The sequence below is a fragment of the Haliotis rubra genome, unplaced genomic scaffold (assembly GCF_003918875.1).
Source record: "Haliotis rubra isolate DU_JTF1 unplaced genomic scaffold, ASM391887v1 Scf107, whole genome shotgun sequence".
Classification (NCBI taxonomy): Eukaryota; Metazoa; Mollusca; class Gastropoda; order Lepetellida; family Haliotidae; genus Haliotis; species Haliotis rubra.
Genome location: NW_025764970.1, coordinates 166,625 through 194,593, shown reverse-complemented (window position 1 = coordinate 194,593; position 27,969 = coordinate 166,625). Strand labels below are relative to the sequence as shown.

The 27,969-nt window shown below is 38.8% G+C and overlaps 1 protein-coding gene across 1 annotated transcript in view; it reads left to right on the top strand.

The window, feature by feature from the left end:
- LOC124279400 (T-complex protein 1 subunit gamma-like) overlaps positions 1-27,130 on the top strand; it is a 30,729-nt gene extending 3,599 nt beyond the window's left edge. Inside the window, exons 4-17 of the mRNA XM_046715223.1 lie at positions 12,823-12,885; positions 16,280-16,376; positions 16,787-16,907; positions 17,240-17,320; positions 17,612-17,717; positions 18,162-18,244; positions 18,736-18,802; positions 20,515-20,549; positions 21,867-22,046; positions 22,448-22,546; positions 24,211-24,397; positions 25,012-25,152; positions 25,540-25,671; positions 26,158-27,130. Of these exons, the coding sequence (XP_046571179.1) occupies positions 12,823-12,885; positions 16,280-16,376; positions 16,787-16,907; positions 17,240-17,320; positions 17,612-17,717; positions 18,162-18,244; positions 18,736-18,802; positions 20,515-20,549; positions 21,867-22,046; positions 22,448-22,546; positions 24,211-24,397; positions 25,012-25,152; positions 25,540-25,671; positions 26,158-26,274 (1,509 nt within the window). The 3' untranslated portion in view covers positions 26,275-27,130. The remainder of the gene's footprint in view (positions 1-12,822; positions 12,886-16,279; positions 16,377-16,786; positions 16,908-17,239; positions 17,321-17,611; positions 17,718-18,161; positions 18,245-18,735; positions 18,803-20,514; positions 20,550-21,866; positions 22,047-22,447; positions 22,547-24,210; positions 24,398-25,011; positions 25,153-25,539; positions 25,672-26,157) is intronic.
- Positions 27,131-27,969: the final 839 nt, after the last annotated feature.

Genomic DNA, 27,969 nt, shown 5'->3' with positions numbered 1-27,969 from the left:
GATTTTCCAGGTGAAACACCATGAATAAACTGGAATACAGTTCAAGGCAGTGATTTACTTTTTTCACTTAATCACTCTCATTCTGAACGGAAAAATTCATTTCACAATAATTCCCGACTGCAATATGTTTTCTGCTTTGCATGGACAAATGTTTGGTCATTTAAAAGCATATTTGAGACATTTAATATAAACCTTATAGTTTTACAACAGTTTTCTAGTGGACAGGTGTATTCATCAGAGTTGTAATGATGTTTAATCACATGTCAGATTGATGACAGCAACTTTAATGAATTTTGTGTTCTTTAATGTGTTTTGAGTGTAATATGTCGACTCACGAAGTTGAAGTGCTGAGTTTATAAGGCTTAATATATATATATATTGTTTTGTAATTAAGTAACTCGTGCTTTGGACATGTTGGACCAATGGCTGAATGCATGACAATTTACTGACAGAGTTATTTCCCTTAGCATGGATCCAGGGCCTAAGGACTCGGGTTTGGATCCTCAAATTGACTTGATTGTGACTGAAATTTGTCTGTATCATACCTATGTTTGCCAGTGTCATCACTTAAGCAAAAGGCTAAACCTGAATCAGTCCGTAATAACCTCCCATATCAAGTCAACACCATGAGGTATATCTTGTATACCCTTCTAAACAATCATAAATTCAAAATGTTTGCTATGAAATAATCGTCCATATTTCTCATTGTTATAAACTTTGACATTCAATATATAAAATGTATTTTTATTTTATTTTTTTCACTGTTGATTTATTCAAATTAATCCTAGAATCACTGAGTTAGTTGTGAATATTGGATAAAATGGGGTCAGGGGTCAAGTTAATGATTTCCCAAACTCTGATCATTACTGATGAATTAATCTGATTAAGGCATAATATTTGTCCTTTTAATAAGATGGAGTCATATGGATGATAGTTTTCTGTTTTTCAAGTGGTTAGCGTTGTGTATTATTAGTCAGTCATGCTTATGAAAGTTGACTACTGTTTACAAGTAATTCTGCAATCATTTTTGCAACAGCGACTACAGCAGAAAATAGCAATTATTTGAAGAGTTTTCCCTAGATCCATTGTAAATGGTCATTTATTCTATATCGAAAATGAACTAGAATGGAAACAGGTCAGATACACTTTTGCCATGTGGAGGGCACGAGTCAATTTCATGCAACATTGCATTAATTCATTCAAACTTTTTAAATTAATATTGTAATCTAAATACGTGTAATTTTGTTAGGAATAAATTATATGGTAGCTTCCCTGGGGGCTGATGGTTAGTATTATTGAGAGAAATGCATTATGTTGTTTTTAGAGAAATGTGGTGTGACATTCTGCCTTTAATGACTGCATGGGTTGTTTTAGGCATGAAGTCTTCTGGGTTTGAAGGATTATTGTGATAATAGAATGTTTTGTTGCTGATTGTGATTGCTGTAAACAGTGATGAGTTTGAGTAAATTCATGAATAAAACTGATGTGCCAGATGACAAACATAAGACTGTGACTGTACAATGAACACTTTTTAACTGGAAAGTGTAATACCAGGATTGTTTTGTTTACCTTGGTATAGATTTGGTGATGTGCTAATTCTGGTGGCGCATGCTCTTAGTCTTAACATGGAAAATGTCATAAATTATTGAAAGCATCAATAGTGTGCTTCCCTTTTCAAGGCTCTAATTTTTTGGAAAAAACTTTACTTTCCAAATATGTTTTAAAATGGAGCAAGAAATCAGTTCAGTGGACCCCAAACACCAGGAAGAGCATTGGTCTGATCAGTTGATCATTTGAAATAGTTGACAGGGTTAACCTTTCTTTAGTTTGTGTCATACAGACCCTGAAACAAACACAACCAATGCAGCCCATGTAAGTGTAGATTATGTGGCAGGTCTAGATTGCCACAGTGAAACTGAAGAAAGTCTCTGGGCTCTTTTTGTTAATATATTTTAATGAATATAATATAGGAACTGTTTTCTGTAAAATATGTTCATATCAGACTAAATGTTAGTCCAACCTTTGATAATCCTGTATAATCATGGTAAGGACAGCTGATGGGATTTATGTGTAACTTTGTAATCTTACTTCAATTGTGAAATTAATCCCACTAAGATATTCTTTGTCCCGGTTGTTTTTGAGACAAGTAGAGGTACCAAAGTATTTCTCTTGTCAAGTCAGCATTATTGAATAGGTCATGTTCTGTATCTTGTATTTCAATAATCGGTGCTCTTTGCTTTAGGTGTGTCCATGTCCCTTTAGTGTGAAGTGTCTTAGCCATTACACAGGGTGAGGTCCACTGCTGAAGCCATATTTGGTCAGTAATCAAGTCCAATGCAGCTCAATTAACTGCTACCCTATGATCAATATTTTGATCACTGTTACCCCATGGCTCAGTTTAGAACGTTTAACATTTGTGGAATCAATCCTGGGATGTATGGTTGTATGAGATGGTAAGCATGGTAAGTGTTTACTGGGGCAAGTCTTCAGCTCATGAGTTCACAGCCTCTAAACTTCATTATGACTTGGACCCCTTAGTGTTGGGAATTGGTTGAAATCTCACAATTGATGATTGCTTCAATACCAACGAACAATCATCGACAAAAATTGGTTAGCGTCATTTTTCAGATTTTCCTATCCAGGTTGTTATTGCAGATATGTATCACATGATGCAATTTGCTACTTTCAAGTGATGACTAATATATCATGAACATAAACTTTCCGGAGTCTTCAAGAAATATTCAGTCATGTTTTTTCAGTTAGTGAAGTGAGTTTTCTAAGAATTAAACACGTTTTCAGGCCCTGACAACTTCAACGATATGTTCCATTGTCAAGTATTTCAAAGACAAAGCAGTAGTTCTAAAATCGCTTATGTTCGATTATGAGAAAATGTGATCGATTGCTTGGTCGTTTGGTCACTGTGACCAATTTTCGATTATTTAAATTAATCAGAACACCACTACTCCTTACTAATTTACTTTATTGGATAACTGTTTGCTTCAAGAGTTACTGAAGTGAGTTTTGTGTTGCTGATCAAATTTGCGCTGCACATAATATTGTCTCGCCAGATGTCATAACAGGGCTTTTAGCCGATTGCTAAGGTTTCCAAGTAGACGGTTTGATGATCAATATGCTAGCAATTTAGTGGCTGGGTTCTAAGCTATATCAAGGTGATATTGAATACCTGTACTTGAAGGTGGATGCCCTTAATGCACTAATGGACATGCCTTCACAGTTGAAATCAACATAGTGAGTGAAGTTTAGGTTAGTTTTTACGCCACTTTTAGTAATATTCAGCACTATCTCAGTGGGGGGACTCCAAATTTGGGCTTCACACACTGTACCCATGTGGGAAATCGAACCTGGGTCTTTGGCGTGACGAACGCTTTTACCACTAGGCTACCCCATTGCCCCAAAGTACATACCTGTTCAGTTGATGTATTGCTGTGCAGTAAATGATCATTATTTTAGTATATGACAATTGCTCTTTCACGTTTAATGTGGGCCACTTTTCTAGGACATTAACTGTTTTTGGTTATAGAATATCCAAAAAACCTTTCAAGTCTGGAAGTGATTAGTAAATGGTTCTGTCAAAAGTAGCTTAGATGATGAAAATGTCCATAAGATGTTTGTCTTCAAGTCACTGCTACTTATGAATTTCAGTTATTTTGAGACCTGTCTGTTTTCCATAGATCTTCTGCATCCCCAGCTGAGCTAAGATTTTGTAATGGCTATATGATTTAGTCAGGAGGACCAGCAGTAAATCACATGGGGTGGTATCGAGCATAATCAGGCAAAATAAGTGGCCGTGGAGGAAGTTCTGACATGGTCCTGTCCTGAGAATGGTGATGGTAATCAATCTTTAATCTGGTGCTTGCTTCATGAAGCCATGATAGACATCACATGTCTGGAGTAATGTAGCACATTATATGGAGTCTGTAGAAGATGCTGACCTCAGGCTGGGGGTGAACATCAGAGCAGTCCTTGAATCATATTGTCTGTCACACAGGCCCTGAAACTTGTTCACTCTTGGCCTGATATGTCTGAAATCATGTACTACTATGACAGTTGACTCTACTCTTTCCTCCTCTTTCACCTTGACAAAATATTTTGGAAGCAGATGAGTGCTCAAATCAGTTTTCCATATGGACAACAATTCCTCCATTATATTTGCACCATTGACTGTACCCGAGAGAACTCAGTGGATGCAGTTCCGTGTACTAAAGTAAACACCTGGGAACGTCCGATGAAACCTCACGGCCAAGTAATTGTTTTGTGTCTGTGTGTATGGCAGTGTTGATACAGCAATCATTCTGTGACATGCCGGTAGAAGCGGAACTGTAAACACAGGGTATTGATTGTAGCCTGCTTGATAATGATGAAGCATGGAATCTGATACCTCTGCATATTTCATAAAGTACTGGGGCCAAATGTCACAAGAATTCTCTTGGAAGCAGGATCCAAGTGGACCTTGTGATTACTTGATTACTAAATTATCTACACACATGGTTAGGGATGGGTTTGGACCAATCATGCAGGTCAATACTACTGTCACAGGGGTTCAAATCACTGTTTGGACAATAATTTAAAAAAATAAATATCTAGACTTTTGCAATCCTATATTGTTTTTATATGTTATGATTAACATATATTTCAAATTTGAACGAAATCGGTGAAGAAATGAATATTTTAGAAAATTATGCCGCTACAATCGTTACATAGAATACTCAAGGGTGACACTCGTGTTGCTAAAAACCTGATTGAAAACTGGACAGCCTGAATATTTTAACGTGTGGTTCAATCAAACCTTACATTTTTCACAAAAAATTGTTGAGCTTGTAGGTCATTCTTTACCTTTCTGCTCATCGTATTCAACTGCATTTCATATTTGACCACTAACCCTCACATTAGCTCTACCCTCTGCTTTGAACAAACGTCTGGCCTCTCTTTGGTAAACATTGACAGTTTCTGTAGATTTTCTTGGTGACTTGGAAACAGAAAACGTCTCAGTCTGGTTCCCGGGACCTGCTGTGCTAACGCTTCGACACATGCATCTGAATGACCTCACTGATTCAATATTGTCCGCATCTTTATTTTAGTAAATGTGATGACGAAAATATTGCCATTCATGTCCTTGTCTTCCGTCGTTACATGGTAGGTTTAGCGGATACATGTTTCGATCGCCTGGTGAAATAGCTCGGGAAAGTGTTTAGATCCGTATGAATGTATTTTTGTTATCAATATGAACAGCCGTGTATTATCTATTTTCTTTTCTAATGCATAATGATCAAGTTCAATCCATTGTTTTTTTATTGTGGGTGTGCTTGTAAAATTGTCGACTGTCAGTGACATAATACAGAAACATAAATGTCTTATCTTGAGTTACTTTGGCACATATCATTTGTGGAAAAAATTACCCATTTACAGCTGGGTGGACTGGGAGACAAAAGTCACAGCACTTTGTCCAAGTTTACTGCACGTTGCTGTACCCACAACTAGGTGTTTGCACGTATTCATGTGGCCACCATCTGGTCATCTACCAACAAATTCGTGGGTTCTTTTAAGTGCACAGGGTTGTGTACTGTACACTAGGGGTTGTGATGACACTGAAAGAGTCTGCACACAAAGTTGACTCCAAGGTTTTTTTCACCCGGTTTATATATATCAGAGTTATGTGATTTTCCATATCCAGTAGATAACACGCAGTTGGTCTGATGTGTAATCAACTTCTCTGCAGCATCACGCAGATGTTGCCATACCATGAATATATTATATTGAAATGATATGTGCCAAATTAATAAAAATAATACATATATTCTTTATTATTATTACATTTTTGAAAGCACATGCATTGTTAAAAGAACATGGTTGAATAAATCAGTTATGTGTTTCAAACGTATTCTATTAATCAGCAGGTCTATTTATTATCAGTTATGTAATGTGGTATACAACCATTTTCAAGTTAAAATTACTGGGCGTTTATTTCCAGCATACAACAGAATGGGACCAAATCCTTGAATTATGGCGTCATCAAATTTGCTAAAATAAAGATGCTATTTTAAAGTTCTATATTCAGTCAATGTGGTCGTTCAGATTCATGTTTTATGTGTACGATTTCGAAACAATAGCGAGCTGACACGATCTGTATCAATGTCGGTGTTGCAGATGGGGTCTGTGTTTACGATTTGTGTGAAACTGCATAAATAACGTGTCCGTTCACTAAAAGATTTACTGAAACTGTCAATGTTTACCGAAGAGATGCCAGACATTTGTTCAAAGCAGGGGATTAGTGCTAATGCGAGGGTCAGTGGTCAAATATGAAATGCAGTTAGACAAACTTAATACGATGAACAGAAATGTTCAAGCTCAACACAAAATTTTGTGAAAACGTAAGGTTCGATTGAGCCGCACGTTAAAATATTTAGGCTGTCCGGTTTTCAATCAGGTTTTTAGCATCGCAAGTATCTCCCTTGAGCATTTTATGTAACAAGTGTAGCGGTATAATTTTCTAAAATATTCATTTCTTCACCGATTTCATTCAAATTTGAAATATATGTTAATCATAACATATGAAAACAATATACAATTGCAAAAATCAAGATTTTTATTTTTAAAAATTATTGTCCAAACAGTGATTTGAACCTCTGTGGTCATGAGAATGTTGTTGAAGTTGAGATTGCAAAAAGTTGTATTTTTCTGAACACTAGAATTTATATCATGAAAGTTGATATCCTGAATGAAATTTGAGTTGTAACTTGGCTTTTAAATGATTGCTATTAAATGCTCATAAGAAGTGAATAAATGTTGGCAATTTAAGTTGAAGGAGCCCTGGCATGATTTTCAAAATACTGTTGAACCTTAGTAGCCTGTACATGCTGTACGACTTGACTAAGCCCAATTGGATAATATCTTCATTATCTTGAACAATGAAGGGGCAACACCTAGTTGTATACAATTTGTTGCAACGAATTGCTAGTCTGGGTAACTTGTGACAACTTTCATTACTTTATTTAGTGAAATTTGCTGTAAGGATTGATTTTGAGTAGAAGATATGTTGACCAACTTGAAAGTATCCATGATGTAATCCTGAATAACATAGAGCGTAACAATATCCCTTGCTGGACCGTGAGATAAGTGGCATAGTAACGCAGCATTGTTAGGAGTGTTCCAATGGTGGCCTATGTGATGGTACTGAGAAACTATGATACCAGATTCTCGCTTCTCAGAGGCTAAACTGTAGGGATCTGGAATACTAATTGTAGTTCCAGTTTTGCAGAAGCCTTATTTGCTGAGTGCAGGTTACTCGTTTGAGGACAAGCTATTAGGTACCTCACTCTCAGATGGGACTCCAATCAAACAAGTGGATGAAAAAAGTTTAATCCCCAAGATAACATGTAACTCTTTCAACATATTCAAGAATTAAGTCAGTGTCATTTGGATCTAAACTTTTAAATTGATCTAAGGTGACCTAATGACTGTCCCAGTTATCACTGGCAGTGTTTGAATCTCGGCATGAAACCTAAGAAGTCCTGGTTAATAACCTTAGAACCTGTTGGAACACCTGTTGAACATGCTGAACACTTGTTGATTGATCTGGTTGTTAACTTAAGATGTCAACTGTTCTGTCATGTATCGGTTTGTGTTAATGACATACACCACAAGTCAGTATGTCGTGAAACCCTTGAGGACTTAAAATTGGTCATCAGCAAGCCATGCTTATCCTAAGAAGTTTATTGCATCATTTGGTTGGATTCGTTTACTTGGTTGATAAGGTCAAAGTATCCTATTGTGTTGATTCATGCTCGTGATGTCAATCACCGTATGTGAATAAGCTATGACAGAAAAGAACTATAACCCTTTAACGTCATCAATGGTTGAAGTATCCTATTGTGTTGATGGATGCTCATGTCAGTCACTGGTTGCCAATAAGCTACGACAGGAAAGAACTATAACCCTGTAACGTCATCAATGGTTGAAGTATCCTATTGTGTTGATGGATGCTCGTGATGTCAGTCACTGGTTGCCAATAAGCTATGACAGGAAAGAACTATAACCCTTTAATGTCTTCAAAGGTTCAAGTATCCTATTGTGTTGATGGATGCTCATGATGTCAGTCACTGGTTGCCAATAAGCTACGACAGGAAAGAACTATAACCCTGTAACGTCATCAATGGAATGTCATTTGATATGAAGGGTAATTTGTATCTATATTGATTTTCATAAACAATTGTCACATTAACATGTTCATTTTATTACATTTTCTATGGATGGACATTTTATTGGTAATAAAATTTACATGCAAACATGAATAAGGATTCCCTACAGGCTACTATTTTAAAGGGTGTTAAACTTGATTTAATGTGGTTCAGTCACAAGCATACCTGACTATATAGAAGTCATACTTACCCTCTCCTTTTTCCAGATGGAATTGTTGTTTTAACATTTCTAAAAGTTAAATACCCAGAACATAGAGACAACAGACTAAGGCAGCTGATCAACTACTCTTCAAATAGTTGAAACAGACCAAAGTCTCTGAATGTGGCTTTCTACCAAACATGGAGTGAAAATGTACTAAATACACCCAGTCAAACAGTATCCATAACCCGACCTAGTTGTATACTTCTATATCATGATAATCACGCCATTGTTCTTGGATGATGTTGAGGTGAAATAAATAACATGCCAGATTTTTGTCATATTTGACTTTTTGAATACAAATGTTTTAATTAGTGGCCTCAAATTTGACAGGTTTGTGCCAAGTGAACCATATTATTGATCTGTTATATTTACCTAAACTTCTGTATGCCTTTATAGTTACTCAGTCACAGTTGCTTTATCGGATGTAGGAATGGTACGGAAGTGAACATGAACATTGTTGTGTAAACAGGAAAATGATCAACAATTTGTACCCACCTAGGCCACAGCAAGGGAGCATTGTCGTCACTAGTAGAGATGTTGGTGAGGGATGAGGAAGCAGTGCGTGTACTTTGTCCCAGTAATGCCACGACTTTGTGGCGCAGTTATCACAAGTAGCTTCTGATCATGTCATGGGAAGATGATTTAGGTTGACTTAATTGATCAGTCAATTTATCCCATTTGTTATCCATGGCAACAGTGGGTGGCGGTCCGGTGCCCTGGCATAACTTTGCATCCTGGTATGTGCTGTTGTGTCCCCACCTGTATGAGATGTGTTTAGCCTGCAAGCAGTGCTGATCAATACTTCAGATTTATCACCCCACTCCACACTATTACAAGTCCTCCACACTTCTGTGTCCTGTTCTGCTGGGTGTACAGTCATGTGTTAGTGATGCTGTGGAGACCAGGGAATTGCCAACTTCAGTAGTCGAGAGAAAATGACTGTTTCATTCATTAATTACTGATTCAATGTCAGTAACACAGAAATCTGATTTTAGGAGGTAAAAGGATTTTGCTGACTTTTTTTAGCTATTAATAGTTAATTCTTTTGATAATGTCATGGACATTAGTATTGAGACTTGGTGTAGGATGTATAGTTGTGGACAACAGGCAAAGGAACGGACATGTGTGCAAATTGAATTGCTCACGTTGATCCCACATGGATAAATCTATGAATGAAACATGTACGTGGATTTGATCTGTTCCTTTGTATTGTCTCTATTATGGAATCATGTTCAGGTCATTAAGTATACAAGCTAGTGGAGTACTTGTGATTCCCGATGACAGAGACAGGTAGACTATCGTGCTGCATCAGTATTGATGTCCCTGTATCTGTAGACTATCGTGCTGTCCCTGTATCTGTAGACTATCGATCAGATTGACCCTGTATCTGTAGACTATCGTGCTGTATCAGTATTGATGTCCCTGTATCTGTAGACTATCGTGCTGTATCAGTATTGATGTCCCTGTATCTGTAGACTATCGTGCTGTATCGGTATTGATGTCCCTGTATCTGTAGACTATCGTGCTGTATCGGTATTGATGTCCCTGTATCTGTAGACTATCTGTATCGTGTATCAGTATTGATGTCCCTGTATCTGTAGACTATCGTGCTGTATCAGTATTGATGTCCCTGTATCTGTAGACTATCGTGCTGTATCGGTATTGATGTCCCTGTATCTGTAGACTATCGTGCTGTATCGGTATTGATGTCCCTGTATCTGTAGACTATCGTGCTGTATCGGTATTGATGTCCCTGTATCTGTAGACTATCGTGCTGTATCAGTATTGATGTCCCTGTATCTGTAGACTATCGCGGCTGTATCAGTATTGATGTCCCTGTATCTGTAGACTATCGCAAGGTATCAGTATTGATGTCTGTATCGGACTATTGATGTCCCTGTGTCTGTAGACTATCGTGGCTGTATCTATTGATGTCCCTGTATCTGTAGATATCAGTATTGATGTCCCTGTATGTATCAGTATTGATGTCCCTGTATCTGTAGACTATCGTGGTTGTATCAGTATTGATGTCCCTGTATTGATGTCCCTGTATCTGTAGACTATCGTGCTGTATCAGTATTGATGTCCCCTGTGTATCTGTAGACTATCGTGCTGTATCAGTATTGATGTCCCTGTATCTGTAGACTATCGTGCTGTATCAGTATTGATGTCCCTGTATCTGTGGACTATCGTGCTGTATCAGTATTGATGTCCCTGTATCTGTAGACTATCGTGCTGTATCGGTATTGATGTCCCTGTGTCTGTAGACTATCGTGCTGTATCGGTATTGATGTCCCTGTGTCTGTAGACTATCGTGCTGTATCGGTATTGATGTCCCTGTGTCTGTTTACCTCACTGTCATTGTCTTGGGTCATCACAGCATCAAACAAAGGCAAATACACACTTTCTTCCATCTCGCAGTGGATGCTGTCTCTTTGGCACAGATGGGTATTAGGTAGTTACCGTATATTACCGTCTATAAGCCGAATTTTGAGGACCAAAAAAAGCAGTCTGTAGAAGGGGTTGTCTTATCCATGGGTTACGCTTTCGTCAAACTTTTTTCCAGGGGTAAGAAAACATCGTATCACTTCGCGGGAACAAACAACAGAAGATGACTTTGTCAGTAGAGACGTCAAGTTTACAATTAAACATCACTTGACAAGATTATTTACCTTTTAAGATCTAAGTTGTTTTTGCTGGGCATTGTATTATTTGCAGGGATTAAGATTACAGTGTGTATCTGAGCTGGAAATAGCAATCAGCTGTGCACGTTTCCCGGTGATCAAGTTCAAACATGCAAAATAATATAACGAAACGAATTCTGACGCAGTCATCAGTAAAATATAATACAGAATACTTTTATTTAACCCAAAGAAATATATCCTAGCATTGTGTAATTTTAATTAGTTTTTGCTCTATAAATTAATTAAGATTAAGATTAAGATTACCGTGTGTATTTGAGCCGGAAATAGCAATCAGCAGCAAACAAGTTAAGTGTTAAGTGTCTGACCAAGCTGGTAGTGTGTCATCCTAACTAGTGTGTAGGGTACCGGGTATCTGTGTAGGGTGTAGGGTATGTGTGCTAGTAACGGTCGTCTGATTATTTACAGACTGCTGCCATATAGCTGGAATATTGCTGAGTGTGGCATTAAACAGCTAACAAACAACTAAAGAACTGTTTATTACAGGTTTGATTATGTATTAATCAGTTAAAGTCCTCTCTTGTGTGATATTGTGGACAAAAATATCAGTACAAATGTTTTTGATAGTGTGATCATTATTTTCATGACTTGTGCTAAACATGTTGAACTATAAAGCTGGATTACTTTGTCAATGACAAGTTTTATTCTGCGTACTGTTAAAACATGGTTTTTGTGCTTGTATGGACTTTGAGACTTGTGAATTGGTAACCATTTCGATGAAGAAAACTGTTGTTGCTGCCTTGGCAAGCAGCCTAACAGTGTGTATACCAAAATGAATGACTTTATAGTTTCCATTGGTTTGGATGTGTTGAAGGGGACATAAAAATGGCTTGCCGTTGGTCTGCAGGCATGCAACTAGGAAACAGTGATGTCTTGTGTAGATGTTGCTGTGTTATTGTTGCTATAGAAACAAGGGAAGCAATCCTTCCATGTCGGCCGTATTCTGGCATGGTCATCGCTTACTTCTCTAACATGAACTACAGTGACCTCATTAGTTGACAATTTGACATTGCGAAATAAATTGGAACTGGAAAAAAATGTAGTAACAATGGAATGGTTTGTTTGTTAAGTACAACAAGTATTTCCAAAAGTTATTTGTCAGGATGGTGGGTAGCCTGGTGTAAAGACCTGGGTTCAATTCCCCACATGGGTTCCACATATGAACCCAAATCCGTTGTTCACCTGCAGGGATATATTGTTAACAGCGACATAAACAGTGTGCGAAATAGTTTCCAAATTTCGCTAACCAGGCGGACTAGCTATGCCTGAAAGTTACTAGCCCACAAAATTATTCACTGGCCAGAAATTTGAGTGTAGACGCTGGTTTCATCATTAAGCTGCAAATATGATAAACATTTTTATTGGGCCATAATCTTGCATGATTTAAAAGCGTATTATAACTTAACGAGTCGGAGAGAGTGATATACATGTATTAACAAAATGACCCCATGAAAATTCACCAGCCAGGCGGGCCAATGACTGTGGAGATTTTGGCCCGACTGGATTTTTTCTAGCGGGCTAGTGGTTATTTCAAACACTGGACATAAAACCATACTCATACTGTCAAGTTTGTGATATCCAGTCCATGTACATAGCCAGTTGAGCACATACTCATCCTGATGCTCCAGGATACATGTGCTCCTTGTTTGAGTGTTTTATGAAGTAACACATTGATTAATCAATTGGTATTGTCTGCTTGTAGATGCTGATGGACCCAATGGGTGGGATTGTAATGACCAACGATGGAAACGCCATTCTTCGTGAGGTAAGCACTTCATGTGGAACATCAGATAGTGTCACATGCCATAGACATTGATTGACTGTTCATGGTTATGACAGATGTTTGTATCAATAGGAGTACATCACCATTGTTTTCCTTTATGTTAAAAAATGCCCTTCGTTGATTTTGTATTTCCTGTTTGTATACTGCCAATAGTTTGTGTAAACATTGTAACAACATGAAAAAACCCAACCATCTTCATATTCATAACAATTTAAAACGTTCCATATGTATGTGTTACTCATAAAATATTTACATGCGCTAAAGTAGCTGCCATCTTTGATAATCTTAATAACAGTATGTCACAAAACTTTCCATATGCAGTTAGGTTGTTTTCAGCCACTCAAAATGCAAATTTTCCATGACTTAACTCCCCAACTGATCGAGTCATTTCAGAACAGTTCTTAATATGAATTTGCTAACTTATGGGATTGACCTGTGACCCATGTATGGCATGACGGCATGACCAGTGCCCATATGTTTGCCTTCAAAATCTGCACTGCAGGCGATTCTTCAGTAATGATTAGTTGTCATAGTAGAGGACTTGTATGTAAATTAATCCATTGCCATCACAATCCCAACTCCCAGTTCCACTGCAATTAAAATGTGTAAAACACCCTTAAAATCATGTTTTACCCATAACAACTCGAAATTCATTTAAACTTGAAAAGGCCCTAATTGCCAATGATTTGCCATAAGGTCAAGTTAATCATTTCACAGGAAACTGTTACACAAAAACTACCTTGCAAAGACTCTGTGTATTCATTAATCTCCATCGCGAAGCAAAACTTTCCCAGCAGAGCGATGTAGCTATGAGTTGTTTACCCATGAAGATCAGTCCCATGTCCAACTAGTGTAATATATATTCAGCTATTTTTTATCTGTTTTTATAGTTCCATAAAATTGTTTATTGGCTTGAACATTGATGGCTGACAATCTGTAAGAACCCTGAGCAGGATTTGTAACTGGACACAACAAATGTCTGACACCCAGTTTGTTTGGTGTCCTCGTTTCATACATCCTGTTTCATGGTGGGGAAATATTGATATGTATCTTCTGGTGTGTAACATGCAGAGTATGTCTGTACTGATGGATCAAAGCAACCATAACAGAAATAATGTCTCACATGTCTTTGGCTTGATGAAAATGATCTTAACAGACAATAATTTTCCTTGATTATATCTTGCCCTTAATAAGTTGAGGCTTATTTCCTACTGCTATGGGGCAGTGGGGTAGCCTAATGGTTAAAGCGTTGGCTTGTCATGCCGAAGACCCGGTTTCGAATCCCCACATGGGTACAATGTTTGAAGCCCATTTCTGGTGTCCCCTGCCGTGATGTTGCTGGAATATTGCTAAAACTAAAAGCGGCGTAAAACCAAACTCAGTTAGTCAGTCAGTCAGTCCTACTGCTATAGTAATGTGCAGCATAGTGTGATGCATCAGATATAGCAATATTTACAAATGTAGCTGGCCCTTAACATCTTTGAATAGTATATAAAGACATTTTGGACAAAGTTTGGGTTAGGTTGGTTGGTGAATAAGATAATTTGGTTAAAAGATGTTTGACAAATGGCACTGCTTGGTTGTAAACAGCTTGCATGTCCAAGTGTGGAGGTATAACAGTCTGGCACTTCTTTGTGTTGCCATGACAATGATGCACAATCTTGCGTGACCATGAACTGTATGGAAATAATCTGTGTTGAACATTTCTTGTAAGTTATCATCTGTAGGAGTGAACCCATATGTTTATGTATAATCACCTGATTCTTGTAAGTGGCTTGCTTGGAAGCAATAATTTGTAGTTGAAATAGGGGCTAGTATTGAATTTCTGATAATTTTCCAATTACTGGGAAAAGTGTCTGACAGTGTTTCTGTTTATGGGTTGGGTAGAGGTGGAAATGTTCCTTGATTATAGTGAATCAGTTTCATTTCCGTAGATATGATAACAGATTCTGATCAATGGGCAGACAAGTGATGTTTTTTCTGTGGTCTGCAATATTTCAGCTGCTTCTCTATAATTTTCAAGTAATCAAGTTTCAGAACATGCTAGCAATGAGCAATGATCAACACCATTAGTTTGAGATGAATCTCAAGTAATGAAATAGACAAGCCTCATGTCTATTACACTGAGACTGGTAAAACTTAGGAGTGCTTATCTACCAAATATCTGGTAATTTTACATACATAACAAGCTCTTGGCAAACAGCATTTGATCAAATGTTTCTACCCTTGAATAAAGCACCTAACACGTGTTACCACCAGACATGTTTACCACCAGACATGTTTTACCACCAGACATGTTTTACCACCAGACATGTTTTACCACCTAACACGTGTTACCACCAGACATGTTTTACCACCTAACACGTGTTACCACCAGACATGTTTTACCACCAGACATGTTTTACCACCTGATAGTCATTAGTTGTAACAAAGCAAGGTTTTTGAAGCTGTTCTGGAATGCCCAAGTTCTTCAATGTACAGAAATGGAAATTTAGCCTTCAGATGATTTAAAGTGGATTTCCCGTATCTTTGTTAAACAGGCCAGGATGTGCAGCTTCTATGAATGCTTGATGTTGGCAGATGCAGATAGATCAATAAAGATCGTATTTTGTGAGACCCTCATCGGCTAGTTATGGTTTTGGCATTATGAAGTGCTCATAAAATCACAGCTTCCGTTGAAAAATGACAAACTATAACCCATGAACATCTTAATGTCGAAGTGTTTTGTTAATTTGGATTCACATTTTATGGAGAGACTCACTTGCAAAGTAAAGGATCAATATCTATTTATAGAATCTATTATGTTTTTTTAAACAATTCAGCATTTGTGTTTAGTGATTGAATATTTTTGAAAATATTTATTGCCTTTGAGTCTGTCAGGAAGTTTGTATGTTTTGAAAATGTTGGTTATTAGAGTGTTCACATTGTGACATGTCAACTGAAACAGAAAAAATACCTGTTCAACTGTTGAGTGGCCCTTGCATATTTTGAGGACTGGTGGAGTTGTTGGGTAGCCAAATGGTTCTGGTACTTGCTCATAATGCCATCCTTGGGTTTGACTCCTTGTGTAATATGTAAGACTATGTTTGGTATCCTTGCTGTGCAATTCTCTGTAGTAATGCTGAAACCCAGCCCACCTTACTCACTCACTACATGTTGGAGCTTACTAAACGAATGTCAAGTGATATATAAATATGTGTAGTGGTGGACCCTATTCATGTGCTATCAAGCTGTTTTTCTTGTTCCAAACTCTTATTTTCCCATTTTCTCTGTGTTTTCTCGATATGAGTGCAGTTTTGTTCACCCACTTTTTCTCCTTATTTGTACCAGTGTTAGCAACATGTACAAGGGGAAGTAACTGCCTGTCCTGTTTCAGATTAATGTCCAGCATCCTGCTGCCAAGTCTATGATTGAGGTTGCCCGCACACAAGACGAAGAGACTGGAGACGGAACCAAATCTGTCATCATCCTCGGTGAGTTGTCATGGTGTTTGCTGTTGCTGTGGTAATGTACCAGAGAAGTTGCAGTAAAATATCCTGTTTGAAAACAGGAAGGATTGTAACTGTTGTTTCGAAATACAAAATCACTGGGATCTTTCCAGTTTGCTTGTATTGGAAGTGATTGAATAGGAGGGTCCTCAGATGAAATGTAGCATTGAGAGATGATGATCCTCAAGGATCTAAATAGCCATGGTATATACCACATATGCTGAAGTTGACAGAAAATGAAAACATGTGATGTAAATGTTATTGGGTTGTCAGACGTGTCAACACTTCAAACAATTTGAAGTATATGCTGAACTTTTTGTTATCTACATGGTTTAAATGCTAATCAGTTGTCGTATTTGTGCAGTGATAATCATTTGTTTTACTTTCAATTATAGCTGGTGAGGTATTGTCTGTAGCTCACCCTTTCCTGCTTCAACAAATGCACCCAACTGTGATAATATCTGCGTTCAGACAGGCCCTCGAGGACATGCTGGAGATCCTACACAACAAAATCAGGTCAGTTTGAGTAAATGTTGCACAAAAAATTGGCACTTACAGTTACCTTGTGCCCTTTAAAGGGATATTGATTTGTACATGATTTGTTACAGGTTAATTGAGAGTCTAATCTATGTGACTGTTTGGATTAAGGTGACCTTAACTGCTTGACCGATTGAATTGCTGATACTGGATGCATAAAATGCATTCAATCGTGATGATGAAGATAATGATGGGGATGATGGGGATGATGGTGATGGTGGTGGTGGTGGTGATGATGATGGTGATGGTAATGATGAAGATGATGATGATGTAGGAGTATTGTGTTGTAATGACCACTGTTTGTGATTCAGTGTACCCATCGACACCTCAGACAGAGAACAGATGCTGAAGATTATCAAGAGCTGTCTAGGAACAAAGTTCATCAGTAAATGGTAATGGGACTCTACAGTTATGTTTCATGTTTTTCTCCTTCATTCAGGTTGACATTATTTTCCTGTAAAAAGGTCTTGCACTGGATAAGAACTTTCATTTCTTGCAAATAGGTTTGTAAATGACTACACATAAATCTCAATTACCATGTCTGTATAACAAGAAGAAACATAGTTCTAATGAAAACAGTTTCGTTAATTAGTGCATTGTTTAGAATTTTACGTATTCTCTTTTCAAGTGAGATATATTAAGCCAGTTTTTGTAGCTAGTTTAAACTATGTATTCTCTTACAGGATGGACATGGCCTGTCAAATAGCCCTTGATGCCACACAAACCGTTGCCTTGGAAGAAAATGGGCGTAAAGAGATTGATATTAAGAGATATGCAAAAGTAGAAAAGGTATATATGAAGGCATATATAAACCATGCATAGTTTCATCCCACCATTTCAAAATGTTCAGAAGGGTAATCCTCACTTAATAGATATTTACGTTGTTGAAAGACTTACAGTTCATGTGAAGAATGCTAATTACATGGCCAAGAAGATTCCTTGAAGCTGAAGGTAAAGTTTAATTGTTGTGCAGCTGAAGGTCAAGTTTAATTGTTGTTCAGCTGAAGGTCATGTTTAATTGTTGTTCAGCTGAAGGTCATGTTTAATTGTTGTTCAGCTGAAGTTGGGATAGTAGTGATACTATCTCACATTTTTTTTGTCTACAAGTTGGTAACAAGTACTTTGTCAGCTTTGTGTATGTCGGTATGTATGTGCTTTTGTGTCTGAGTGTCTGTTTTTGAATATATGTGGATATTGTATGTTCATATTTCTTCATATCATCATGTATTTCAGATCCCTGGTGGCCTAATTGAAGAATCTAAAGTGTTAAATGGAATTATGGTCAACAAGGATGTTGTTCATCCAAAAATGAAAAGGTACAGTTTTTATTTCAAACATTTGAGCCTGTTAGCCTGTAATGTATAGAAATTAAAGTTCATGCAATAGCTAGCACTGGTAATTTCAAGATTCCTAGATGGCGCAATGTCAGAATAACTCTTCAGTACTTGTAAAATGTCGGGAGGGTGGGCTAACCGAGTGGTTAAAGCATTCGCGTATCACGGCAAAGACCCGGGTTCGATTCCCCAATTGGGTATTATGTGTGAAGCCTATTTTTGGTGTCCCCTGCCAGGATATTGCTGAATTATTGCTAAAAGCGACATAAAACTAAACTCGCTCACTCGCTCTAAGAATGTCTATGAAATAAAGCTTTGTATTGCGGAGCTTTGTCATTAGATTGTATTCTAACAGCGAAGTCCCGTTTTTTTATTCCCACACAAGTGCTTATGAACCTAATTCCTGGTAAAATTCAACAGACTTCGCTCACTCACTCAAAAATAATTTATTAACATTTATATTTTATTTTCAGGAGAATAGAAAACCCAAGAATAGTTCTACTTGACTGCAATTTAGAATACAAGAAAGGTGAAAGTGTGGTAAGTGTCCTTGTTAGCAGTACAACCTTGGTGTTATACTGACAATGTACCTGCTGGACTGTACATGCATTGGAAAGGGAATTTGTGCATTGGAGGAAGATATATTTCAAAGTGTGAGAACTTGATTTCTGTGATATATACTCAGCTGCAAAAAAACCTGTCAGTACGAATTCAAAATGAGATAGGCACTGTAATCAAATCATTACAGAAATGGACATAAGCAGATCAAAAACATTTTTTGTGTACAATATCTTGACACATCAATGGATAACTCAGCACAATTCCAAGACATTACGTGAATGTTTGAAGTCCATTCAGACTCTTGACTTCAGTATCTAGTGTGACCACCATGAGCGGCAATAACTGCAGCACAGCGTCTATACATGGAGTGCACCAATCTATTGATGAAGGTCATTGGCACCTGGAACCACACTCTAAGAAAGGCCTGGCGCAATAAATCAGCTGTGTTCGGCCTTGGTATGACTTTATTCAGTCTCCTCTGAATTTCATCCCAAAGATGTTCAATTGGGTTGAAATCAGGACTAAGGGCTGGCCACTTCATAATGTTGACACCGTTCTGCTGGGGAAGTCCCGTGTAGCTCTGGCAGTATGGGCCCGGGCGTTATAATGCTGGAAAATGTTGTTCCGGTGACGTGCGAAATGTGGAATGACAGGGTGTCTGAGAGCCTGGTCGATGTAGCGCACCGCTGTGATGCCACCTCCTCTCCCTGGACGAAGGTTCTGGAACACCACAGGACCCACTCTCTGGTTCAGGCCTATTCCACCCCATACCATGATGCTTGCACCTCCCAATGAGTCTCTTTCCATAACACATTGGTCTGAGTAACGCTGGCCACATCGTCGCCATATTCTTGTTCTGCCATCTGCAGTTGATACGCAGTACCGACTCTCATCTGTGAATAGAACACTTCTCCGTTGCCTGTATCACCAGTTTTGGTCTTGTAGGGCAAACTGTAGACGTTCACGCCGATGACGAGGGGTGAGGATAGGTAAGGTCTACTGCAATGGAGGTTCCCGCTGTTAAGACGTCAGCGTGCGTACTGTATCAGTACTGATTGGTCTTCTGTGTGTTCCCACTGTCTGGCGTGCTGTTTCAGATGCCTGCATGAAGGAATTCTGTACATGCTGTCGTTCATCATGGCGATCTTGTCGTCTTGTGGTCACCCTTGGTCTGCCAGTATGGGGGCGATCATTGTGGTGTTGGTGGCTCGGAAAAGTTGGTGCAACCTGTAGATGGTCGAAACGTTGACCTGGAAATGATTGGCAACGGCTTGTGCAGTGTGGCCAGCTTCAAGTCTTCCTAGCACCTGGTTCCTGCTGACGTTGTAATGTGAATGTTTCAACCAGGTATGGGAGTGCATTTTATAGGGCTGGTCCTTGTGAACAGCACGTGCAGCATGAGTTGCATGAAAAACATGGAGAACATGGTACCTCAGGTTGCGTCTTTGAGACCATTTCCTGGTTTCCATTCTGAGTTTGGGATGGAATGTTGGAGATGTTGTCAAAAATATACAACCAAAACATTAAATGAGTTTAGTTATCCATTTCTGCGAAGGAAAATTCCAAACTGACGATTCTTTTGCTGCTTAGTATATATTTATTTATTCATGTAAATGTACCTTCGGTGCTATCATTTGGTTGTGTAATTGAAGGGTCCTGGTTCATTACTAATTCGTTCTGATTTGTTTCAGACAAACATTGAAATTACAAAGGAAGAGGATTTTGTGTAAGTGTTTCTACTGAATCTAGGTTTTGAGTGGGAGAATACATCCGCCAGCATCCAGCTCTTGTGAAATAAGTGTTAGATGGAAAACATGACACTGCTTTATTAGTGACTACTGTAAACGTATTATATTTCGCGCAGGTTTTATTTTTGCGCTTTTCGCGCAAAACATTTTAGCGCGAAAATTTATACACCACGAATAAACCTGTCGTTCATTCAGTCTAGCCACGCTCGCCCCTGAGTTGTTACCATAACACATCACGTTTGAAGACAGAAATCAACGGGAATCTTAAAATGATGACTGATCATACTTAACTGTCGCTGTAATGGATTTCCCAAAACATAATTAAATAATGAGCCAAATCCCATTGCCGAATTAGCGAAAACAGCAATGTGTGTTGTGGCCGCCATGGAAATTGGTCACATGACAGATGGTTTGATACAAAACAGATTACCGTGAAACTACTCGGAAAGAAATAATACAGCAGTATTTTATTTATTCATTAAGATTTTATTCACCAGTACATCATGAAGCGAATAGTCACTAACCCTCAATCATCTCATTCACAACAACCCGGCTTGTTTGAAATCACAAAGAGCTTCATATACAGTATAAGTTAATTCGTCAAATCGTCAGAATTCGGAACATAAGACTGATGTGTTTTTCATCTCTTCTGGGAGTAAACGGATTACTGTGTACTAGTATATCGCACAGATAGAGATTTCCTGTGAGTAAGCAATAAACGCCGCCTGACAGGTTAAGCCACTCTGGGTTTTTTCACTGCTATTAGTGGCGGCCAAAGAGACAGCTGGCAGTTCCGGCAATTACTGATTGCGCGAATAATTGACCGCGCGATGTAGTCTAAACTGTCAATTCCGCGAAAATTGCACCACGCGAAAATAAGTACGTTTACAGTATCTCAAAATGGGTGGGCTTAAACATTTATGGTCATAAAAATGAATGCTCATTTCTATGATGTAACTGTAGTGACCCCCAATTTGTGATCCTTTATCCTTTCCACTTATTGTAAACTGTTGATTAAGTACTGTTCAGGCAGATCAGGTTAGAATTTGGTCTTCATTAACCAATGCTCATTGTAGGAAGTTTCAAACAGGGTCAAGTAGTCAGGCCTGCTTACTTTCAGGATCCGTGTCATTTAGATGGATTTGGTAGATTGATGTTCATAATATCGGTCACTGGATTATCTGGCCCAGACAAATACTTCAAGGCAGCATCATGTTGCTAAGAAGGGAATAACATAAACAAGTCACGAATCAATGAAATCTCTCAATCTTACCTGATGCTCCATGTGTTGACAGGAAGATTCTGCAGCTGGAGGAAGAGTTTGTGAAGAAGGCGTGTGATGAGGTGCTGGCGGTGAAGCCTGACCTGGTCATCACAGAGAAGGGGGTGTCCGATCTCGCTCAACACTTCTTTGTGAAGGCAGGGGTTAGCGTTATCAGGAGAGTCCGGAAGACAGACAACAATAGGATAGCAAGGTAACAACCATATGTTCATGTCTGCTGTATGATGAAGTTGATTATTGTATACATGTATTTGTAAGGAGTGGTGCCTTCTGTAGCCTAAACTAGACTTGTATCGCTTCAGATTTACTTCAGATAGACCTTTCATTGTGAGGGGCTTATTGAAGTAATATTGGCATGTAATAGTCTTGAAAGTATACTGTGATCCCTTAGTGTGATAAGTGTTTAATACTTCATGTTATAAGAAGTCTTTGTGATTGGCATCTAGCTATGCACTGTAGGTCTGTTGGAGTTATGTCCCTTGGATTGTAGCTACAACCATTAATCATTGAATAAAGAAGATGTGCAATATATTTATTTAGTTGAAAGTTTGTTTAGCTCACCTCCTGACATTAAGGGTATTGGTGATGTTTCAGGGCATGTGGAGCTGTCATAGCAAACCGAACTGATGAACTGAAGGAGGAGGATGTGGGCACAGGTTGTGGCTTGTTTGAGATCAAGAAGATTGGCGATGAGTAAGTATGCCAACATTTTGCCCTTTGCCCTTTCCTGAAAGAATATTAGAGTGATTTGAATTATACTGTAGACTCCTCAGGTATGGTTTGTTTGGTGACCAGTGGATGCAGATTTTGCGGGAAATCTTTGCACATTTCTGTAAGCATGTCTTTTTTTCTTCTTTGGTACGTTTGCTGTACAGTAGTAGATAACAAGAACTAGACTGAGTTGACTGGTACTGACATAAGCTGATAAAGTGGGAGACTTAATGTTGCCTCATGGTTAGATTGTTGTTTAGTCTGTAACATAGTTGTATAATGCAGGATGGTGTGAAACAACACCAGACACTATCACTATAACTCTAATGCTAATTTTCATCTCTCCCATGTTCTCTGTGATCATGTCCACCATGGAAGGTTGTTGTGTAAGTTTGTGAAAATTTTGTCAGGAAAGTGACCATCCTCTGGAGAGTACCAAGGGTGTCAGAGTCTTTCTCAGCTCTGCCTCTCATACACTCTCCCTCTCCTACACCAACTGCCGACACATCAGCTACAGGCAAGCCCCTGCCTTGTCCTGGGAGTGATGGTCAGCTTACACTAGGCTTATCAGTAATGTCCGTAGTCTCAAGTCCCATCAAACTTTTTGTCAGACCATATCTAATGAGGAAGGGCGTGTCCAGTGAACATTTTGTTGGTGATCATATCTTATGTAAATTCATTTATTTAGAAACTTGAATCTCTTTCATTCCATAACTGTATCGGTAACATTGTTGATGTATTTATTGAGCATGAAAGTAGCTTAATTGCTTCTTTGGAAACAGATGAGAATATTCTGCTTGGCATGCTAGGTAGGGCAGTCTCATGACATCCCCATCAGTGGAGACAAACATTTAATAATCAGTCATATACCACCCATCAACTGCTTTGGACTTGTGCCTCTGTATCTCATTGTGTCTCTTATCAGTGACATGTTTAATGTAGAATATTCATTGTATATATCATGAAAGGGGTGAAAGTGTATGGATGTCGACTTCTGTAATATGAAGGACACATTACAGAAGCTGACTTCCAGAAATATTTACAATTTTTGTGTATCACTTCTAAATGCCATTCAGACCCGTGAAGGTCCTGGTTAGAATGAACCTTCAGTAACCCATGCCTGTCGTAAGAGGCGACCAACGGGATCGGATGGTCAGGCTCGCTGGCTTGGTTGACACATATCGTTGGTTCCCATTTGCACAGATCGATGTTCATGCTGTTGATCACTGGCTTGTCTGGTCCAGGCTCGATTATTTACAGACCGCTGCCATATTGCTGAGTGTGGCGTAAAACTAAACTCACTCACTCTAAATGCCATTCAAAGACTTTAAAGACCATGTATGTTAATGATTTTTATTATATTGAACTAGAAAAGTATAAGGGCTAGTTGCGACCATAAATAAATACAGAGACAACTGTAATCCAAAATGCATTTTAAAGATAACCATGACTGGAGAGTACCAAGGGTGTCAGAGTCTCTCTCAGCTCTGCCTCTCATACACTCTCCTACATCAACATCTGACACATCAGCTACAGGCAAGCACCTGCCTTGTCCTGGGATTGATGGTCAGCTTACACTACTATCAAAGTTGCACGTCAATGTGTAAAGTGTTTACTCAGTGATGACAGCCAGATTATTATTTCAGCTACTTCACATTCTTGACGGAGTGCAAGGAGCCCAAGGCTTGCACCATCCTCTTGCGGGGGGCCAGTAAGGACATCTTGCATGAAGTGGAGCGTAACCTTCAGGATGCCATGAATGTGGCCCGAAATGTCCTCCTGGAACCCACTCTGGCCCCAGGCGGTGGCGCCACAGAAATGGCCCTTGCACAGGTTTGTCTCACACTACTGCTACAAAACTAATCACTTCAGAATCAATAGAAAATGTTGCAAGAAGCCCCAGCAGTCAGACTGAAAGGCTTCTGTTGTAGTTTGTGTAAATTGTTTAAGTCTGATGGAGTGACTGCACTACCATGTTAGTGGTGAATCATCAGTGCAACTAATTCAATATCATTAATGCATCTTGTGTAGTCATTAAATGTTGGATGTACATCAGTACCTTCCTACAAGCTTAAGACCTTCGGTCACAGATCCTTCTCACACACTGCTGCGGTCTTGTGGAACTCTTTACCCTTTGACCTGAAGCTCGCACCAACTCGGGACTCCTTTAAAAGCCATCTCAAAATGCACCTTTTCATTCAGTTCTATGACTCATAAACAGCTCACTCTTACTGTACATATTGTTTTAATTGTAGCACCATGAGCATGTTTACGAACGTGGATTTGTGCGCACTATAAATAGGCACTATTATTATTATTATCACAAAATGTGATTAAGCCGAAACCAAGTTTCTTTGTCGCAGTGACAGTTAATGGGTTCATGATTTTGAAATTATATATGTTTTTTTTTTACTGTTCATGACAATACCTTTCTTATGGTCCTTTAGGCTCTGAATGAAAAGGCAAAGAGCATCACAGGGGTACACCAGTGGCCATACCGGGCAATCTCTCGTGCTCTGGAGGTGACACCAAGGACTCTCATCCAGAACTGTGGGGCCAATACCATCAGGACTATCACAGCTCTCAGGGTACTTTAACTGTTTCATATCTACAGTTGGTTATGAGCTTGTTCCATATTCAGCTGACCTCAAATACAACTTTGCTGACACAAATAACAAGCAGTTATTAGAAAGATGTAATGTTTATTGATGAATTATAAGTATGTTAGTTCATGTGGATGGTGATATAAGAACAAGCTCACCCAACCAACACCACACATTTTTTAACCTATAAAGTCTGCCTGCTAAAGAACTAAATTCAATTTTAACCTTTGAAAAATCGCTTATTTGGATATTACATCATAATCTTCCTGATATTCATTTTTTAATTTCTTATTGTGATATTGAAGTCATAATGAAGTAAATACTGAAAGAAATTCACATGCAGACGTGGTAAATGCCTTGTTCCTCCTCCAGGCGAAGCATGCAAAGGGCGACAGTGTGACCTGGGGAATTGATGGCGAGACAGGCGCCATCGTCGACATGAAGCAGTTTGGTGTCTGGGAACCAGTCACTGTCAAGAATCAAGTGTTCAAGACTGCAATTGAGGTTGGTGATACTTGTGTGTCTCCTCTGGCTCCTGTAGTAGATGTTGTCAGGTGCATCAGCTTCTGATTGTCATGACACGGAGCACTACAACTTTCCTCTAGTTCTCTTGTTATATGGCATGGCTGAAATATTGCCAACTGTTGGTCACCCTCAATGTCAATCATAGTCATTTTCTTGTCTGGAAATGACTATTTGCAGCCCATTAGATTCAATTCCAGCTTTGTAGATAATTGAAATATATGGGCTAATTGAAACTGGACCAGACAATCCAGTGACTGATATCAACAGCTATTCATGTTGTTGCCCTATGATGACACAAGGTGAACCAAGTCCCTGTGTGACCACCTCATCCATTAAGTTGCCCCTGGTTACCAGTGTAGGTTGTGTAGACAGAATCCAAACTGCTCCCTAAGGGACTAATATGGAAACTTTTCAAGATGGCATTCACCCCAACTCTGTCACTAACGTTGCTACTCTACCATGCAGACGGCAGTTCTACTGTTGAGGATCGACGACATCGTGTCGGGCGTAAAGAAACAGGGAGGTGATGCAGCCGCTGCCCAGTCCGCTGCCCCCCAGGCGTCAGAGGGCCCTGAGCCCTGAGCCCTCCCCACCCTCAGCTTCCATAACAGCTCCACCTGACCTGGGTTCGGCATGGTTGTCATCATTGTCACAGCATCAACATTTCTCCACCAGTGTACATCAACGACTCTATTGATGTCTCCAACATTTAACTGTGGGAAGCACAAGGCTTCTAGTCTCAATTCATACACTATTTGATTAAGCAGAAACATTGAGCAATAAGATGGAATTTTTATTTTGCTCTGGTGAAAGACTCTTAAGAATCTGAAATGAGTGTTAACATGGATGAATTAGCTCTCTGAACAATGTTGCCATCATAATATGCTTTTCATAATTCATGCCATCATCAAATATTCACTCCATTGCACATGTCAATATTTTCTTGTCTCTATGACATCAGAGTTAAAGTGTCCAAATGCAATTATCAGCCAATGCAAGAACATCGCCTTTGTCCAACTTGGTTATCTTGTCATGTGAGTTCTTATGATTCCATGTCTCAGCCAAATATGAAGAATATTGAATTGTACTGTATGGCATTTCCTTCTATTCTTGATTCTATCCATGTACATTATGCTGGCAATGGGGAAATGTATTGAGCAGACAGAAGTGGGTTGTAATAATGTATTTATATTGATCAAAAGTTGTCACTAGAAAAAAGTTCTCCCTTTCTGTGGTTGCCATGGCATCACTTGTCACCAGGTTCCCGTGGCAACCATTGGATGAAGTGTGCTGTACCGTTTATTTCTTGCTTTCATCATGTCAAGTGCTATTCTATTGTTTATTATTGCCCAGGCCGTATCAGAAACACTGTCTTGGGCTGTACTTGTTTTTGTATACAAAGCAAAAAAACAGTCAAATAAACCAAAAATGTTCTATCTGTCTTAGTTGTGTCATAATTGGCCCCTGGTGTGGAGTTATATTATTAGAAAACTCTGACCTATACTTGCCTAGCAAGCTAAAAACTACAGTCCGTTTGAGTCAGATTCGGACCGATGAATTGCAAATTTTGAAACGGACCGATGAATTGCAAATTTTATCTTTGTACAAAATTGCCACATAAATATATATAGTACACATGTTTATCATTTACTAATACCCAACAGCTTTCTTATATTTGAAAATTTTCCGGACTCCACCAAAAAAGTTCTTTAAGTTCATTAAAATTTTGACACACTTCACTATTTGTTACGAGGGAGGAGTGCAGAGAAAGGGACAGCCAGGTGTTACAGAAGCACGTGCACAAGTGCCCACCAAGTTATTGATTCATTAGCCTGTGCTGTGCCGTCTCCATCCTTTCTCGCACACCTGGCTGTCCCTTTCTATGCACTCCTCCCTCGTAACAAATAGTGAACTGTGTCAAAATTTTAATGATAGTTTCTTAAAGAACTTTTTTGGTGGAGTCCGGAAAATTTTCAAATATAAGAAAGCTGTTGGGTATTAGTAAATGATAAACATGTGTACTATATATATTTATGTGGCAATTTTGTACAATGATAAAATTTGCAATTCATCGGTCCGTATCTGACTCAAACGGACAGTACCATACACTTGCGTTAAAATGTTTGTGAAATGGTATGCATGTGCTAATAATGTCTTTATTATGAATAGATCTTACTGGAATTGAACCACAAACTTAAGTGGGGTGGTGGGGTAGCCTAATGGTTAAGGCATCCACTTGTCAAGCTGAAGACTGGGGTTTGATTCCCCACATGGGTA